The sequence below is a fragment of the Schistocerca nitens genome, chromosome 1 (genome assembly GCF_023898315.1).
Source record: "Schistocerca nitens isolate TAMUIC-IGC-003100 chromosome 1, iqSchNite1.1, whole genome shotgun sequence".
In the NCBI taxonomy this organism is placed as follows: Eukaryota; Metazoa; Arthropoda; class Insecta; order Orthoptera; family Acrididae; genus Schistocerca; species Schistocerca nitens.
The window spans coordinates 497830374-497851287 of NC_064614.1; the positions used below are offsets into that span (position 1 = coordinate 497830374).

Below are 20914 nucleotides of genomic sequence, written 5' to 3' on the forward strand. Positions count from 1 at the left end.
AAGTCCGCGAGGGGGGAGGGAGGAGGGGGGAAGTCCGCGAGGGGGGAGGGAGGAGGGGGGGGAGTCCGCGAGGGGGGAGGGAGGAGGGGGGGAAGTCCGCGAGGGGGGAGGGAGGAGGGGGGAAGTCCGCGAGGGGAGGGGGAAGGAGGGGGGGAAGTCCGCGAGGGGGGAGGGAGGAGGGGGGGAAGTCCGCGAGGGGGGGAGGGAGGAGGGGGGGAAGTCCGCGAGGGGGGAGGGAGGAGGGGGGGAAGTCCGCGAGGGGGGAGGGAGGAGGGGGGGAAGTCCGCGAGGGGGGAGGGAGGAGGGGGGGAAGTCCGCGAGGGGGGAGGGAGGAGGGGGGGAAGTCCGCGAGGTGGAGGGAGGAGGGGGGAAGCCCGCGAGGGGGAGGGAGGAGGGGGGGAAGACCGCGAGGGGGAGGGAGGAGGGGGGGAAGACCGCGAGGGGGAGGGAGGAGGGGGAAGTCCGCGAGGGGGAGGGAGGAGGGGGGTAAGTCCGTGAGGGTGAGGGGGGGAAGGCCGGGGGCTTAAGGGGGGGAAGGCCAGGGGGGTGAGGGGGGAAGGCCAGGGGGGTGAGGGGGGAAGGCCGGGGGGTGAGGGGGGAAGGCCGGGGGGTGAGGGGGGATGGCCTGGGGGTGAGGGGGTAGTGACGGGGGGTGGGCCGGGGGTGAGGGGGGGGAAGGCCGGGGGTTGTGGGGGGGAAGGCCGGGGGGTGAGGGGGGGAAGGCCGGGGGGTGAGGGGGGGAAGGCCGGGGGGTGAGGGGGGGGAAGGCCGGGGGCTTAGGGGGGGAAGGCCGGGTTTGAGTGGGAGGGTGGGGAACGCCGGGGGGTGAGGGGGGGAAGGCCGGGTGTGAGTGGGAGGGGAGGGAAGGCCGGGGGGTGAGGGGGGGCGAAGGCGGGGGGTGTGGGGGGGTGGAGGCCGGGGGTGAGGGGGGCGGAGGCCGGGGGTGAGGGGTGCGGAGGCCGGGGGTGAGGGGGGCGGAGGCCGGGGGTGAGGGGTGCGGAGGCCGGGGGGTGAGGGGGGCGGAGGCCGGGGGTGAGGGGGGCGAAGGCCGGGGGTGAGGGGGGCGAAGGCCGGGGGTGAGGGGGGCGAAGGCCGGGGGTGAGGGGGGCGAAGGCCGGGGGTGAGGGGGGCGAAGGCCGGGGGTGAGGGGGGCGAAGGCCGGGTGTGAGGGGGGCGAAGGCCGGGGGTGGGGGGGGGGCGAAGGCCGGGGGTGGGGGGGGCGAAGGCCGGGGGTGGGGGGGGGGCGAAGGCCGGGGGTGGGGGGGGCGAAGGCCGGGGGTGGGGGGGGCGAAGGCCGGGGGTGGGGGGGCGAAGGCCGTGGGTGAGGGGGGGATGGCCGGGGGTGAGGGGGGGGATGGCCGGGGGTGAGGGGGGGGATGGCCGGGGGTGAGGGGGGGGATGGCCGGGGGTGAGGGGGGGGATGGCCGGGGGTGAGGGGGGGGATGGCCGGGGGTGAGGGGGGGGATGGCCGGGGGTGAGGGGGTGGATGGCCGGGGGTGAGGGGGGGGATGGCCGGGGGTGAGGGGGGGGATGGCCGGGGGTGAGGGGGGGGATGGCCGGGGGTGAGGGGGGGGATGGCCGGGGGTGAGGGGGGGGATGGCCGGGGGTGAGGGGGGGGATGGCCGGGGGTGAGGGGGGGGGATGGCCGGGGGTGAGGGGGGGGGATGGCCGGGGGTGAGGGGGGGGATGGCCGGGGGTGAGGGGGGGGATGGCCGGGGGTGAGGGGGGGGATGGCCGGGGGTGAGGGGGGGGATGGCCGGGGGTGAGGGGGGGGGGGATGGCCGGGGGTGAGGGGGGGGGGATGGCCGGGGGTGAGGGGGGGGATGGCCGGGGGTGAGGGGGGGGATGGCCGGGGGTGAGGGGGGGGATGGCCGGGTGTGATAGGTGGGGGGGAAGGCGGGGGGTGGGCAGACGTTTGTCACCCGTATTTACACTCAGTTGAGTATATAAGTCGGTAACAAATACTTTTAATGCAACCAAGCTGTTTCGCCTATGTGGTATTCGAGAACAGGCTACAAAATTAATGGTGACAATGACAAATTTAATAAAGACTAACAATGCAATGTCACCTTTCAAAATGACTCTGTTCACCATAAACAATTCAGAGAAACATTAAAAACCCTTTGGGTAAGTTATACCTATGATGACAGCATGGAATTTACAGTCCATATTACAGTTTATAAAAAGGAGACATTGTGTTGTAACACAGCAATTACTACAGTAATTATTGTACTGATCTTCGGATCTAAAATATGTTGAATACGATAGCCGTCATCCTCTCTGTATTTTGGATCTGAAGATAGCCTTATTTTGAAAAACTGGTCATTACATTAACAATATGTGATGATCTCCCTTTTGTTAAAATATTACAGTTTATTGAGAAAGCTGGTAACTGGAGAAATGGGTTAATGGGCAGACACAAAACTGCAAGTTATCCTCATGACAAGCTCGTTTAGTGTGAACATGAGTGTAGGAGAGATTGAGTCAGGGTGGTAACTCTGAACCTCCCCAGCATTCAGTCTATTATCTCATGCCTAATCCCTTGTCATCCAGATTTGATACACAAGTTTCTAACCCTGTTTACAGTAATAGACATAATATACAGCAGCTCAACAATTTTTAATTATGTCTGATAGAAACATAACAATGAAATTAATCAATTACTTGTAATATAATGTAAATGGACAGATAAAAGATCTATTCACCAAACGGAGGCAGGGGAACACACACACATCTCACTGCATTCGGTACGTCTCCCCTGACTCAGGGTTCTGGGTGACTTTTCTAAATTGTGCCCTTTTGCCTAAACCTCTCCATTCAGTTTCCTTCGCCTCTTTTCCTTCCCATTCAACTCTTCTGCCACAAGAAGGAGCCACTGGTTCCAAAAGATTATAAATTCTATCCCTCGCGCACGTGTGTGTGTGTGTTTTTTTTTGTTATATTATCTCATAGAAACAGTATTTTTATACATTACAACCATCACATGGCCAGAATACAACAGAACAAGATCACAGAAGAACAGTTACAGAATAGGCAATGAAAACTTGAAGTAATCTGCACACAGCACCTGCTGGTGCAAAACCTGATTAACAGAGTGGTCCAACTAAGCTGTCATGTCATATTTACTGAACCATTACGATATCATAATTAAGTTTTCATCGAGTTGAAACGTGAGAAAACCTCAATAACGACGTATAATCTCTTTTCACAGCTATATTTATTAAAGAAGAATCAAGTTCAATTTTTCAAATGAAACAGTAATTTAAGTTGTTAGTATTGTTGTTCTAAATGATAGGAATTCAATGGTGTTAATCTTCAAAATTCAATTTGTAGTTGTGGATAAATTAAAATACTTAGAACTTGAGGTTTATGTGTGTTAAATATGAAAACAACTGCTTTCTTATGTGGAAGTTTCTGGATTCACACCTAAATAAGAAAATCTTGCATTGGATGACGGAGAACAACATAGAGTTGTCACGATACTGGTGTGAAAGGGGATACAGAGGAAGTGTAGCTTCCATTATGCCTGTGTAGTTCAGGTGTGTTGAATGCTGGTTGATTAGGAACAATAACTGTCTTTCACTACCTCAATGACAAACTACATATGCTGCTTCTTTATGGAGCACGCGAAAGGGACACGAAGAGAACAGCCGCGTTGTGTGCAAAAAGGTATCCTTTATATACCAAAGGCATCCACTGCCCTTTCAGTAAAAAATTTTTGTACAGTTGCTAAACTGTCATTGTCATTCTAATTGTCATTAAGATACCACTGGTCAGGTGTCTTAATGAGAATGACAATTTAATAAATGTGCAAAAAATTTTTAGTGAAAGGACAATGGATCATTGGGTAAGCTTGTAACAAGCAGAGTGTAGGAAATAGTCGTTCTGGTAGCTGTTGCTTCTACTCCATAAGTTAGTTCCAAAGAAATTGTTAGTGCCTGCAATACAAACCAGCCCAGCACTGTTGTACGCAAACAGCATCCATCCATCATATGTCCCTTCATGAGCAGATTAAGCAGGAAGATTGCAGAAAACACTTGGAATTCTGTTGCTCAATTCTGATGCGGTATCAGTTCAGTTGGTACTTTCTTCAAACAATTCTCTCTAGCTATGAAGCTATCTTCATAAATCATAGAAAGCGGACTGTAATAAATACCTGTATGCGTTACTGGGCTGCTGAGAATCCACACTGGCTGAGGCAGGTTGATCATCAGAGGCAGTAGAGTGTGAATGTTCAGTGCAAGGTTATTGGAAACTAAGTGACTGGTTCTTATTTTACTGCAGGAACTAAAATGGATAGAAGGTGTGCACAATACTTTACGGAAGTGCTACTGGTCATTGTAGAGAAAGTACCACTTCAAATATGTACAGCTATGTGGCACTAGCACAATGGAGCTCTCACAGCTCTTTTCTCGTCACCGCATACGCATAAAGGGGTTACCAGTTGGCCTGCACATTTACTTGATTTGATGCCACTGGACTTATTCTGTGGGGTAAACTAAAAAGTAAAACATACATTCTTGGCCTTGGGGAACAAAAAGAAGTCAGCTGGAATGAGGTTGGGACTGTAGGGTGGCTGCGATAGTGTTGCCACACTACACTTTCTCAGTAACTCATGAATGCAGAAAGATGTGTGGCTGGGCACAATGTCGCGATGCATCAGCTATGTAGCATGGCTGTCTTTTCACATGCTGTGTTGTGTCAAGACTGAAAACGCACCAACTTTTTTGGTGTCACCTTCATTTATTGAATTCGGCATCTGGAAATAAATTTAATATCCAAAGAAATGTAAAAAACAGTGTTGTACATTTCATACAGTTGAGATGCAGTACATGCATGTTTGAGAGTTGCAGTGGTGCACTACAGTCTGTCACCCTGCAGTACAGAGAGGGTACAGTCTACCACTGAACCTGACCACCGAGAATGCAGCCGATGGCATTCATCAACAATATTTAAATTGTTAAAAGGAATAGTGGAACTTTAATTTAAAAAAAATAATGGTTCCAATCTGCTTTAACATGGTCTAGATAGGCAGTACCATTTCAACTGACGAAGAAGTCATTTCAGTTCATGAAGGGATAGTCTTGGGTAAGAAAGTTGTCAGGAGTGAGCTACTGAGTGCAGTTCGCTGTAATTGGAAGGTAGTACCAACAATATATACTGATTCACTTATCCTTTCAAAATAAATTTTGGAGGATTTGGTTTTTCAATTTCATAGTTGACAAAGTTAGGTTCACCTAACATTTCATACGATGAAGGGAGATCTTTATGTTTAATGGACTGGCATAGTTAGTTGCTGTTACAGGAGAATGTTTATGGGCTGTAAGAACAAGAATTAATGATTGCAATTGCGAATTGGTAGTTTGGGATAGTGTACTAGAATCACTGTTCCATGTAGTTTTGCTGGTGGTTTTGGGAGCACACTTGGAGGTAACTGAGTTGCGGGTGATTTTGTTATTGGGAGGCACACTGCTAATGATTGAGTTCTTGCTGTAGAGTACTTGTTTATAGGTTGATTTCTGGAACTTGAGTGTGGTAATGACTAAAGTGCATTGTGTTCAAGGTAACAGACCCAAGCACTTGATAGCAGAAAGTTATTGTCTTGTTCCTATGTGAAAAATCTGCATGTGACTTTGTGAAGATTTGCCTGGTTTAGTCAGAGAGATCACAACTTTTAAGAAAACATTATTGAAGGTATTTGTACAGCAAAGCTGTTACTTCCGTCTTGACAAGTTCAAATGATTATTTCAACCAGGAGTCTTTAGTGGGTCGTATTGCCAACACCTGAAGAGATTTTGATTTTGTTCAGATTGTTTAACTGTATGGAGCAAATTGGTGATGTCAACTAGGTTTTTGGTTTGTCTTTTTTGTTGATGATTACTGCCTGTCGGCAGGGACTTAGGATTTTGCTGGCACTCTTACACCTGCAATAAATTGGCTGTACTGGGTATCGAAATTCAAAGAAATGTAATAAAGCTCCAGTTCTTAAAATAAAATTGGGTTCCAGGCTTATCACTGAAAATAAGTTGCCCTTCAAAGACCATTTTATTAAACCAATACTGAAGTTGATCAAAAATAGCATGAAAAGCCTTTCAAATGAAAGCAAAGATATATAATATATTCTAGGTAGTTATAATTATGGAAAATTTAAAGCAAAGAGGTTTAGTTATGCTAGAACTATTTAATTTGAAGATAGAAACAAATAAGATTTTTTAGAGACAATTACTTGAGAATCAAAGACGCACATATTTGGACTGGATTGTATGTATTACAATACTAACTGCATTTGGCAAAGATAAAAATCAAAGGAAATTGACTAATTTTCAAAAAAGAGAATTGAGTTTGTGTAGATACTAATGTATATTTCTGACATGGCTTGGAGCTTAATCTCTGTGAGGCTGAGATAAATTTTACCACACAAACAAGTGTAATTTTTGTTTGATATAAATATTATTAATAACACTGTTGCAAAGCAGTTTTTGCTGCTGATAGACTTGATGTTGATGAGGGAAGGGTCTCACTTTTAATGTCCATTCTTATATTAATTTTGACTCCCAAGACTGGAAAGATTTTCGTTAATACACTGGTACTAGTGTGCGATGTATGGATTGTGTTGTGTGCTAAGTTTTAAAAGCATTCAAGTTACTTGCCACAGCTAATGAAAGTTAATATAGCCTGTGAAAATATTGTTAGGCAGCTAATTTCTGTTAACAGCATTTATGTTAAAAAAAAAGCTTGAAGACAGTAATTGTTCCGAAAGAACAGATACCAATGATGACCACGCAGCTTCTCTAGAAAGAAATAATAATTAATTGAAACCCTCAGCTGCCAACAGATGATGTTGATACACCTCAATGGGGGCAGCTGAAGATGTATGCCCCGAATGGGAGTTGAACCCGAAATCTCCTGCTTACATGGCAGACGCTCTATCCATCTGAGCCACCGAGGGCACAGAGGATAGCGCGACTGCAGGGAATGATGCCTTGCACACTTCCAGTGAGACCCACATTCCCAACTGTCCACAACTTACATTTGTAATGTTCTAAAGATCTCATGGGAAGCGTGCAAGGGATAAGTCCCTGCAGTCACGTTAACCTCTGTGCCCTCAGTGGCTCAGATGGATAAGAGCATCTGCCAGGTAAGCAGGAGACCCTGGGTCTGAGTCACCACTGGGGGGGGACACATTTTTAGCTGTCCCCATTGAGGTATATCAACAGCACCTGCTGGCACCTGAGGGTTTCGATTACTTATCATTTCTGTAAAAAAAATAGCTAACCGTGATTACTATACTTCTGAATACTAAGATCACTTTTACAAAATTCACGAATACGTATGAGCGATCCATTAAGAACTAAGAAATCTTTGTGAGAATACAGATAAGTCTTATATATTAACACTAAAATTGCTTGTACATATACTAAATATTTTGTGCTAGAAAATCTATATTCAGGTGCAATAGAAAAAAAAGGGACAAATTATACTGTAGGGTGACACTACCAAGTATGCCAAGTGTCAACCAGAATTGAGAACAAAACTTACTGTACTGATTTGTACAATGCTATGGAAAATAAATTGTTGATCATACTTTTTTGTATAAAGTGGTAATGCCCAGTGGAATGCACATGACCCTTTTTTACAATCTTTACATAATTAATGGTTAATCCTTGCGGTAAAAATTTTCTGTGGGCCATGTCCTTAGCGTTGTCTTCAATTTAGATTTGCTCATCTTTGCATTCTTCTGTTTTGGGGACACCAGTGTGCGCCAATCAGCACCGTTGCACTTCAGCCTTGTGTTGCACCGAGATGTCTAAGTTTCATCACCAGTAATAACGTTTCGCAAATAATCCAATTCATTTTCCACACATTCTTTCAGTTCACTCATGATGAATAGTCAACTGATCTTTTGCTTGTCTGTCTATCAATAGTTTGTTGACCAGCTTGGTACACACCTTATGCAAATTCAATTTTTCAATAACGATGTGATGCACAATGGTTTTTGGAGTCTTCAGACTGTCAGTTCACACCCGAACACTCATTTGATGGTCAGTATTCAACAAACCACACACATGAATCATGTTTTCATATGTTTGGCTTGTAGATGGCCATCCAGAACAGGCGTCGTTGGCCAATCTTTCATGGTCCCCCTTGAACTCATAACTTGAACATACGAAAAAATAGACTTTATGTATGCTTTTTAAAAGCATTTCATGAGTTTCTGCAACTTTTTGGTCGGGTTTTGTGCAAAACTAGATTGCCCATCATTGTTTAAACATATCTTCCACAACGTGATCTCAAAACAGGTGCACTATATCAGAAATCCTAACGTCAGCAATGCTCGGAGCAGACTGACCCAGTGTGTCCTCCCACCTACCTTCAATGGCCTGAATCTGCTGTGACCTGTTGAGATGTACCAGAAAGTATATTTCTTGACTTTGGGACACATCTTTTATAACTATGGAAAAAGAGCATACGTTACTTAGTCATGACTTTCTCACAATTTATTTGAGTGAAAACAAAGTTAGGATATAAATCATATACAAAATGCTGTTGCTGATGACCTAGCAATAATTATGCAGACTCCAGAGAAAGCCGAACATGTCATCGATAAACTTCATGAGGTTGCCATCAAAACCAGTCTCCAAATTTCTTATGAGAAACTACAATTCACGGGCTTCCAAAAGTTAAAATCTGAAATCACTTACAACAAAATATGGTGACATCAAACAAGTTAAGTACTTCAAGTACTTGGGTGAAATGATCTGCAACACTGGCAATGAAAAAGTAGCTCACAAAACATGAGCAGAAAAATTATGTAAAGCTTATACAATGACCAGGAACACAAACAATAAGAAATCGCTATCCACCCAAGCCAAACTTCACCACTATCATGCAGTCACTCTTCTAGAAGTGCTCTACGCAACTGAAACATCATCATTAACCATCAACATCAAGAACATTCACAAAATGGAATGGCAAATACTCAGGAAAATATTTGGACCCAAGATTCAGGATGGTATCTGGCTGCGCAAAAGCTCTGAAGAACTGTACTCAAGGACTGAACGCTTCACGTCAGTTGCACCGAAAAGACGATTGAAATTCTACGGACATTTAGAAAGAATGGATGCCTCTAGAATGACCAAGAAAATCTTCCTTATCATCGAAGGAACTCTCCAAACCAGGGTACGCTGGCTAACAGAAACCCATAATGACCTCACGGAACCCAGTATTGACCCACTAGAAACCTCACTGTATACAGACAGAAAATCAACACTCATAAATTCACAACCAAAAACCCAATGGAAAAGAATCTGAAATTGAAAAACTCATGGACACAAGAAAGAAGACATGCCCATAGTGAAAGGATGAGGAAGTTTTGGAAAGAAAAGATGAAGACCAGTGCTAACTAATGGTTCCACGTGCTCCTTAGAGAATGAAATGAAATGAAATAATAATAATAATAATATAGGAAATATCAGAGGTGAACAGCTTAGCTGAATCACCCTGTGTATTCAAGTTTTCAGCCTGTCCCACAAAAGATTGCTGTGTGCTGATTGTTCAAAAAAACAACTAAACTAAGGGTAAGAGAAACTGTAAAGTTTTGATGAAAGTTTTAACTCTCACAGTATGAGTGCTACAAATGTAACTGGATATTTATCTTTAGAGAATTAAACAGCGAAAAGAGATTGTGTGTGAAGTGTCAGATTAGGATTACTTTCTGAAGGAAGCGCACATATATTTGAGAATTCCACAATTTTATTGTGTGAAGAATCTATTTAGATCGGTCTGATATATCTGCAACATTTCCCTGTTGCTGTTGAAAATGAATTACTGCATTATAATGTATTTTATGAATGGGATGTGCCACTTTGTATTGTTTACTGTATGTATTGAGGTACAGGGATTCAGTGTGCTAGAACTGTAGACAAGTAACTGCAAAAAATAATAAATTAATCATACATCTTTTTTTTTTAGGAGGTGCTTCACGATTACACCTCTTACTACCATGTTACACTATAGAACACGTTTGGCTTTTGCCAAGAGTGAATAAGTTTGTTTCTTGAAAGGATAGAGTAGTGTTCTGTGGTGTAAACTTGTTGAAAAGAAAGATGAAGCGAACCTATATTACCTCCGGTTTCTATCACTGCTCATGCTATATCTCTTACTTAGAAAAGGCAGTTGTGTACATGTACAGTTCCATTACAAGAAATTTGCACATTTATGTCCACATGAGGTGTAGTGCATGATCTTCTCCTCCCCCTCCCCCCTTATTAATCTGAAGACAAGCAGAATGAGTTTGTTTCAATTCCCACATATGAATTTCATGTGGCTGCTTCAGGAATGATCCTAAATGACTGCCACACAGTCTCATAAAAAAGTTATATCACCTAAAACTCTCACATCCATTGCATTTCCTAAGTGTAGAGGCTGCCACTTGTGTGTGTCATAACACACAACTTCACCTGGCATCTTAAATCTAGTACTTCCAAACATTCTGTTTATGAAGTTTGAGTGACTGCTTTGGCAAAACTGTGTGTTGTTCAGAGGAGTTACTTCCAGATTATCTGGGATAAAGCAACTTTGTTCAACTGTTCCAACCAACAAACCATAAATGTTTAATTCAGGGAAATATCCACAATATTGGGCTCATGATATAGTGCAGTGAGGGCCAATACAATTCTATAACAAAGCACCAAACATTAAAAGGGAACTGAGGAAGGAACAATTATCTTCAAAGGTACAAATTCCATGCAAAGAAGTACAATATGCATCTAAAAAGTTAGGTGAATGGTCTCAAAAAAATAAAGGAAACAATTGTTACAAACAAAATAATGGCCTTCAAAGTAATCAACATTAACTACACTTCTGACATCAGTTGTAAAGCTGTTAGAAACTTTCAGCAAATGTTTCTTGTAGTATCACTAAGCATTGTGGTCCCACATTGTTTGATACCCGCAATGTCTGTTAATGTTCATGAAAAATGGTTTATACCGTCTTTGATTACCTTAAAATCTGCTGCTCTCATTCTCAAAAACACCTGCCGATGACCCACAAGCATCTGTCTCACTCGTTTAATGTTGTCTGTGTCTGTGCGTGTTGACCCGAATACAGCCGATCCTCGACACGGTCCTTTCAGTCTCAAAAGCATTTAAAGTACTCACTCACACATATTTCATTCACTCCTACAACACTACATTTGCACTAACATTCCACAAGTCTCAGTCATAGTTTGCCTTAATTTGAAGCAAAACTTCATGTTAACATGTTGCTCCATTCTGCAATGACAGGAGGTGATGGAAGCTTGGTTGGTGTCTTCGAGAATTGAGAACACAAGAGCTAAAAGAGTGACACTTTATAATTTCAGTTACTGATACAGAAGTATCCAACAAGTTCTACTCGAAAAGAATGACTGGGTTCCTGCAATCGATGACATTCACACAAAGCCTCTCAAAACCCAAGGGCTATGTGAGCCAAAAATGTTGCAATAATCTGATAAAACCACAGATAGTAAATACTGCCCTGTAATAACAACTGATCCTGGGTCTGTTCTTCATCAGAGCATCTATCAATTTTACCAGTATTTCACAGACAAATTTTTCGACAATGTTATTCACATTTTATCTTCTGATACCACTCCCAAAATTTATTCTCTCAGAAGATATCAGGAGGCAAGGCCACTTTTGAAAGCTGTCACATCATATGCCAACTCTGTTTAAACTTTCGCACAGTCTTTATGTGGGTACCATCACCAAAGAGCTGTCCAACCAAATGAATGGCCATGATCAAACTGTGGTTGAGAGTATATTTGACCACTCAGTGGCAGAATACACTGCTGAGCTACTCAATGCCCCAACTATGTGGTCAGTTGTTACCTTTACTATTTTGATTATTTATATCCCCTCCAGGGCTTTCCATTGTCTTATTTAAGTTGCCACTGTTGAGATTAAACACTCATGAGAAATTGAATTACAGATAGCTGTTGTGGAAGAAATAAAGTGTTCATGTCATTTTGGGGAATAAAACAGTCCATTGTGTTATATTACTGGGATATCCACCATACCTTCTAATAGCTGTCAGTATGACAATCAAATAAACTTAGAGTAAAATGGGAATTGTCACTGCATATGATTGTGGACAGCTTCCTAAGAACATGCAGATACTGGCATTTTCACGTGTTACGTCGAAGGCAAGTATGTCAATATGGGGAAATGTGCTGTCTACATCACTAGAGTCAACTGTTGACAGCAACAATGTGTCACTGATATGAGTTTCCATCAACTACTGTGGATTGTAACAGCAGATAGGGGGGTCACAGTGCTGCAAATCTCTCACGAACTCTACATTGCAGAACAACAATGACAGCAAGTTAGCTATCACAATCTCTCTAACCAGCAGTTCATTTCAGCGTACAGAAGTTACTCTCCCATAAATGCACCTCTGCTAAAAAAAATGACTTATACAAATGACCTGTAGATGGTGATTTAATTTTGCTGAAACTAGTAATAATTGTATATTTTTGTGTGATCTGGGTGAATAAATTTCTGTAATAAGAAGAAGAACCATCCAATAGAGCTGACAATGTCTTGCAATAATCATAAAGGAAAATTTATTAAACATGATCGACAAGCACAGACTTAATACACAACATGTAACACCTGCAAATCTGAAGTATTTTGGAACACTTTTACATTGGCACACAAGAAAGCAATGTTAAAATTCTACTGAAGCACGATTTATTAATACGCCGTCCCAGCATCGCGAGCACATGCAGTGCAAGCCCTAAAAAATAGCAGTTGCTATTCCTTCTTTTCCTGTATAAAAAAAAGGAAGAGTGACATCTGAGCTTGGGCATTTGATGCAGATATGTGAAATGCATCCTGTTTTGCACATCTGAATACTCATGCCACAGATTTTCTTGCACTATGGGCTAACAAGTGTTCTTTAGGACTGTCAATATCAGCAAAAAGTTTCCACTTGTTTCATACATAATGAATAAGTAAGTACCTAATGGTGTACAGCAAAATTAGCTCATTCAACAGCATTACGGAACAGTAACTGATGTAATGAGTTAAGAAAAATTGAAAACACTCACTACCAACAAAAAGCTAATGTGCAGACCAATGGCAATACTTTGGAATATGCAGTAATCTGAAGACATTTGATCATCTTTGTTCAACTTGCAAACAGTAATATTTAAAGCAACATCAATGTAATAATTTAAGGTAGTAGAAAAGTAATTAACTTTGGGATACACAAATGATTCAGTGATGCTTGCTGATAAAGCAGAAAGCTCACATCGCTGCTCAGAGAAGTCGTATTCAATTGAAAAAGAATACTACTCAATCAACATGAGAAAAAACAATATCAGTGATAGTCATCAAAATAAGAATGAAAACCCAATGAATCAGCAAATCCAGCACATAACAGAAAATCAATATCTTCATTAATTAAGTATGTAAGCCATGCACTCATATGTAAAACAGTTTGATAGACATCAATACACACACTGAGTAGAATGAAGGACATTAAATTAAGCATTCATGAAACGACTTGACACTGGAATTATTATTTAACAGAAAACAACCAAGAGTCCTGTGGGTAGAATACACTAGGAACAACAACAATATTAAAGGCCAACTGCAAATGAGATGCTGACAACTAACAAATGCAGAATGGTGATGCAGTTGGAATACACACTCTGCAAAATAAAAACAACAAACTTCTTTCAATTATTTTGAAATGTAAATCTTATGTCAGTATCAATATAGTGTCACTATGGAGTAGTCAGAAAATCATCTTACCTAGGGAACATTTAAGAATCATTACTACAGAGCTGAATAAGAAATAGCACTAGCCACATCCGTTCTACACCTACACATACACTGAAAAGGCAAAACATTATGACCACCTGTTTAACAGCTTGTCTGTCCATTTTTTGAATGACTTACACCAACTGATTCTGTGCATCTGGGATCTGACAGTTTGTTGGTAGGTTTGTGGCATTGGATTTCTAAGCACAAATCACGTAATTTGTGTAAATAAAGGGCCCGCTGACTTGTATATGTGGTGATGGCACCTGAGAGTGACCCAAATGGGTTCCTTTGGATTTACATTTGATGAATTTGGTAGCAGAGACATAAACATGAGTTCAATATAATACTTCTAAAACCATTGAGGCATTGTTCTGGCTCCAAGCCACGGACAATTATACTGCTAAAAGATGACATCACTGTTGGGGAAGACATCACGCATGAAGTGAGGCAGATGTCAGCGTGTCTTTGATTACTACCACAAGTCTCATTCAAGTGCCGGAGAATGTCTCCCATAGCATAATACTGTTCCCACCAGCCTGCTTCCGTGGCATGCTGCAGCTTTCAAGCTGCTGTTCACCTCGATGATGGCGTTTGTGGGGAGAACCATCAACCTACTGTAGTACAATGTGGTTCACCTGAAGAGCCGACACGTTTCCATTGATTGATGGTCTTGTGCCCACTGCAACCTTAACTGATGATGTCATTGGGTGAACATGTGAACACGTGCTCTGCTGCGGATCTCTATGTTCAACAGTCCACGATGAATGGTGTGCTCCTAAACACTTGTGCATGCAACAGCTTTGTGCTCTTTTGACAAAGGTGCCACAATTTGCCATCCATTCTACTTTACAGAGCAGATCAGCCTCCGAACCCCATGTTCTATGAAGGGTCGTGGACGTCGAACCATTCAGCACCTAGTAGTAGTTTCACTGTCCTGCTACCTCTTCCCATAAATGCTCAGGACAGTAGCATGTGAACATTCAACCATTGCTGTTGTGGAGATACTTATTCACAGGCTCTGCGTAGTAATAATCTGCCTCTTGTCAAAGTTTCTTATCTCAATGGATTTCCCCATTTGCAGCCCATATCTTCGCTAGGGTGATTCCCCATCTGTGTCTGCTCCGCTTACATACTTCTGTTACTGTGTCACGTGCCCACAATACACCAGGTGGCATCAAATGTCACAGTGATCATAATGTTTTAGCTCATCAGTGTATACTTCACGTCACTGTACAGTGTGTAGCATGGGGTATTTTGTACACTTATTCAGATTACCTACCATATTTCATTCGCATATTAACCAATGGACAAAATTATTGCCTTTATGCCTTGGTAAAGGTCCTAATCTCTTATCTTACTCAAATATCTTTATGAGATATACACAATGATGGAGTAGAATTGTCACACAGCTTTTCCCAAAGCCCACTTTTCTAAAATGTTACCAACAGTGTTTTGTGAGAACAACTAAGTTACAGCTCTCTCATACCTTCATATGGGCTATATTGACCTACCAATGCAACTCTAATTGTTTTGGTACCCACTGTAATTCCTACTTGTTTAGGAGTCCGAATGTTGATACAGTGCTTTAGAACTGGATGCACTGCATTTTCTGAGATTCCATCTAACAAAGGTATGTTTCCCATTTGCTTTCCCTGCTACAGATTTGTGTGTACATTCCGTTTCATCTCACTTCTTAGTGGAGTATTTAAATGATTGTATGTGCTTCATGTGTTGAATCTCATAACTGTGTACTATTAAGGTCTTCCTCTTTATTGATGACATTTCTTGAATTCATTCTGCTTATGGAGAGGTGATATTCGTTGTACCAAGTGAGAAAATTGAGGTCAAAGCTTTCTGTATTTCCTTACAATTTTTCAATCATAATTTTTCTGCAAATATTATCAGTTAACAATATATAGTGTTGCTGAACCTATTTGATGCCTAATTTATTTATATTAAGACCATTAGTGATTCTTAAGCTTCCTGAGGGGCACATCCAATGTTTGTTCCATTTCTGCTGGATATTCATTGCCCTGTATAAGTACTAAGTAAAAAATTCACTGAGCCAACTGCGTTATCTATAAAGATACCCTGCAAGATAATATCTTGATTATTAGTGAACTATACAGTGCAGTGCCAAATGCCTTTCAGAAATCTAAGCAGCTTGCCTCCACTTACTGTAAGCAAAACATTGTATGGGAATAAAGCAAGCTGCGTTTCACACAAGTGGTTTTCTCTGAATACATGTCAATTCTATGAGAAAAGCCCCTTTTCCTCCGGGCTTCTTTTATCCCTTCTTTAAACAGACGTGACTGGAGCTCTTTTCTAATCTGGTGAGGCTACTTGCAGCACAAGAGGTTTTAAACAAATTTGGGATAGGGAATGGTCTAATACCACAGTGCATTCAGTATAGAAAATAATAGAAAGTCTTTCAGATCCTGACACCTTGTTGGCCTTAAGTAGTTTTTTAGTAATAGGTGTGTGTGTGTGTGTGTGTGTGTGTGTGTGTGTGTGTGTGTGTGTGTGTGTGTGTGTCTTAAAACATGTCCCTTTCAGTGCGTACAGCGATTAAACAAGATATGGTAGTACCATCCTGCATGTATACATTTTTAATTGTGAAAAATTAATATTTTGGCTTTCTGCTTGTAGTCTTTAGTTGCAATGTGAGATTGGTTCAACTTCCTATTATTTTCTGATAGATCTATGAGCCAGTATCTCTCTAAGGAGAGAATTGCCAATGCCCAGGCGACAGGATATTTATGATTAGTGATCAAAAATGAGGTGGATAAATTTATTAGAAACAAAGTAATAAGCTTGTGTGGAATCTGATTTAATCTCCTTCAAAGTACTGTGCTTGGCTAGCAACGCACTTATCCCAATACTGACTCTATGACTGGAAACATTTCTGGAAGGCTTCCTTTGGAAGGGCGTTCAGCTGCTCTGTTGTGGACCTCATGGTGTCAAAATGTTTTCCTTTAAGCACGGTTTTAATTTTTTGTAAAAGATAAACATGATGAAAAAGGTCAATTTGGACAGACAGTACACTTTTTCTGGCAAAAAATTCATAAACCAAAGCGAGGCGTAGCACAGTACATTGCCATGACGCAGGAAGCCACTGGCCCATTTTTATGGTTTCTTTCTTTGTACATCGTTTTGCATACCTTGCAGTATTCCTTTGTAAAATTCAAAAAATGGAAAATTCAGGATGAAATGTTACAACATTACAAAAAGGATAGTTATACTCACCATACAGTGGAAATGCCGAGTCGCAGATAGGCACAACAAAAAGACTGTCACAGAAAGTGAGCTTTTGACCAACAAGGCCTTCGTTGGAAAGATACAACATACACATACCTTCAAATTCTTGTAAACACAACTCATACACACATGAACAGTATCTGGTTGTTGGGACCAGACTGCCATTGGGAACACTGAATTTTCATCTCATGGTATTACTCTTAGACACTAAGGTCCATCTCCAGTTAAAATTTTGGAAATGCACACTGATACAAAATTTTCCTTCTGTTCATTACTCAAAAGCCTTGAAACAAATTTTGCTCTTGCTTACGTAATTTGGAAATTACTGGTTAAGATGCTTTGCACATACCCATATGAAATGCTAAATTCTTCGGTAAGCTTTTGAATAGGTATTTGCTTGTTTGAGTGAACAATTTTTGCCGCTTTTCACAATTTTTTTTTTTTTTTAAGGTTAATGGACATCTCTAATATTGCTTGTCTTCTACTGACTCATTTCGACTTTTAAATTGCTCATGCCACTTGTAAACTGCCCTCAGAGATACAGCATTATCATACATCAAACTTCAGCATTTCATAAGTTTCTTTAGCAATTTTGCAACTCAAAACAGACTTAATGTTCACACACTGTTTGAAAACCATGATGCATGCCAAACACGGTAAACACAACCTCATTCTACCATTTCTGGATAATGACTGACAAGGTAGAATGTGTTTCACCTTGATGTTGACTGTCACAACAGATCAGGCCATTGGACAAATCACATCAAATGGCTGTAGTGTCAGCAGTTGCTACTAAATAAATTCACTCACCGTATTTTTTTATCACACCTCATATTAAAGCTGCAGTGGTGGTAGTGGTAGTAGAAGTAGTAGAAGTAGTAGTAGTAGTACATGAGATTAATGTGTTACACAGGACATTGTTTGCACCAATCACGAAACAACACTAAGTTGAAAGCAGTAGAATTTTTCTTCTTCAAAGAACCAAAATGCTACTTATGACATGGTATAGATAACAACATACAAAATCAAACAATGAAACATCCAGGGAGGAAAAACAACAATATGGAAAGATATATTGCCACTCACCACAAAGATGCAGCATTGAGTGGCAAACGTGCACAATGAAAAAGAATGCTAGAAATATTCAGCTTTCGGACAAAGGCTTTCATCACAATTGGACAAGTAGTACACATTCAGAATTAGAAAACTCGCACACAATTCACACAAGAACAAATTACAAATACATGGCCACTGCCAACTCTGGGCAGTGAGGCTCTATTCTTTTTAATATTGACTCATTTGAGGAATCAAGGTGAGGCATGGTTCAAGGTTAGGAAACAAAAAGAATGATCTGGGGGCAGTCGGAGTGGATTTTGGTTAGATGGAGTAAACTGAGCCAGGCAGAGTTCAATATTGGTTTTGGATTGAGTCTGATTGGTAGAGTTAGTAGAAAAAAGGCCACTGCAAGGGCCATAAGGAGAATGTCTAACAATCAAACACAATTGAATTTGAGAGTGGGGCAAAAGGTAATGCCTTTTGAAAGTGCTGAGACTTGTGTGGGACAGTGGCTTTTGGAGGACAGATATGCAACTGTGTTGTGCATCCATTTAGGCTCTGAGTTTTACTGGGTGGTGATGGAGAGTTCCTCAGGATGTGGTAAAATCAGTATGTCTGCAAGGGAGTGTTTGGCAGATATGAGAGGATGCAGCGAAGGTATGACAGAGGCTCTTGCAGTCATGGTGGACAGTAGCAATCCACGGTAGGATTATGAGGAACAGGCTGAACAGTTTTTTTGAGTTGGCACTGTGCATGCTGCTTTAATTACTGGAGGGCAACGGTTTCAATCTGAGAAATGGAATGCAGGAGGGTGTTTTGGGCATGATTTACAAGGTTTGCAAGACTAGAATGGTGAGGGGTAATGAGCTGGTGGAATTTGAATAGCTAGAGATCAGTGGCAAATGGACGAGGTTGCACCTGGAGATAGGTAATTTGACAATCAGGCTATTTGGGGATTACACGAATTAGGCCACCATGAATAAACAATAAGTAGGACTAGGTTCTGGTTAGGGCAGGGAAATTTTCTGTATTGACACAGATGGAAGGAGCAATAATCCATAGTGGAGGGTAAAAAAACGCAGAAAAATGTGGAAAATTGAGTAAAACTAAGAGGGGAAAACCGGCAAAAAAGGCAAAACAGGTGTAGTATAATGAAAAGATGGGAAACCTGAGTAGTGTGTGAAGGGAGGTAGTGAGTTCAGTTTGAAGATCGAGTGATTATATTAGCACGAAGATTGTTGTACATGAGCATTTAAACAGGGTGGCTTGGAAGTCAGAGCTTCACAGGATGTGTGGTATACAGCGGACAGCATGTGTAGTTGGGGAGGTAACAATAAAACATTAGAAAGTAGAGAAAGGGTATGAAAGACATTGAGTAGTGTAAAGCTGTATAGAAGGCAAACAGTACTGGATTGTGGGATTGAAGGGAAGGCATTAGGCACATCATGGAAGAATTAACAACAATAGGGAAAGGATAGATTGCTACTCACCACACAGAGGAGGCACTGAGTTGCAGACAGGCAGAGTGAAAAATAATGCTAGAAATATTCAACTTTTGGATACAGTCCTTCATCAGAAGTAGAAACACACACACACACACACACACACACACACACACACACACACACACACACACACAGACACCAGCCATTGACTCGTATAGGATATCTAGACTCAGAGACAACAGTGTGTGTGTGGGCGCGTGCACGCACACATGTGTTAGAGAGAGAGAGAGAGAGAGAGAGAGAGAGAGAGAGAGATGCATGGGTGAATGTGTTTATTGTTTCATCTGCATTCAATGAAGGACTTATTCTGACAGCCATATATTCTTTTTCATTATACCTGTCTGCTAATTAAGGCCCTTCCATATGGTGAGCAACAATCTCTCCTTTTTATATTATTGTTACAACATACAAAAATCTGCGTGTTTGTATTTGATATGTATAGAGTTTTAGTGTTACTTTACTCTGGTGCCACAGCTAGACAGAAAGTGATAAGAAGTGGCAGCTATTATCTCTCGCAAAAATTTTCAGAAATTTTAGTAGTTGGTTTTTGTGTTGTGCACTGGTTTTTTTTTCCATTTTTTCTCCTGATGATCTTACCTTCTTCCCCCATCATCAGTTCTGTTCACTTTTCCCATACACTAGATTATTTGCCATCTTCTCGTAACATATTGTTTTATTTTCCTCCAGCACTAACTATATCTCATGTTGCACGCACAACTGAAGCATGACAGTTTCTGGGAATGAATTGGTGCTCAGAAAGGCAAATAAAGCACTGCTTGTGCTGGATGCATTTCGCTTATCACATGTATACAATAATTTTTGTGACACACACACACACACACACACACACACACACACACACACACACACACACACGTTAAACTGATGAACTATAAATAAATTACTTACAATTTGTAACAGCTTTGCAACTCATGACTGTAAGTAGTGAACTTACTGCAGTCTTTTCCTTTATCTCTGTTCTTTGCCCTACTAAGTATAACAGCAGTTACTTGGGTATTCTGCAGTTCTGATACAGTATTGACTCTTACCAGTTCCTTCAGTGCTACTGGTGTTAATGTTCTCTCCAGAAGGTGTCTGGCTACGCTGACGTATCCTGCGCCTGTGTCTTCTGCGGCGGCGAGTTCTGGAGCCCTCGACGCTCGACACTGACTCTACATGGGACATGACACACAACCTTTTGTGACCAGCAATAACTGATCAACTAAAAAGATCTTCACTGAAATCTTTAAGCCACTTTTTGACAATAATAGTTTTTTCCCTTTA

General features: G+C 41.9%; 1 protein-coding gene across 4 annotated transcripts in view; it reads right to left on the reverse strand.

Moving 5' to 3' along the window:
• Nucleotides 1-20914, reverse strand: part of LOC126252788 (synaptic functional regulator FMR1) — a 221820-nt gene that overhangs the window by 12386 nt on the left and 188520 nt on the right. For 3 of the 4 annotated variants that reach the window (XM_049953739.1, XM_049953724.1, XM_049953732.1), the window contains one exon: nt 20680-20802. The exons of the other annotated variant lie outside the window; for it this stretch is intronic. In XM_049953739.1, the coding sequence (XP_049809696.1) occupies nt 20680-20802 (123 nt within the window). The remainder of the gene's footprint in view (nt 1-20679; nt 20803-20914) is intronic. 4 annotated transcript variants of the gene reach the window in all.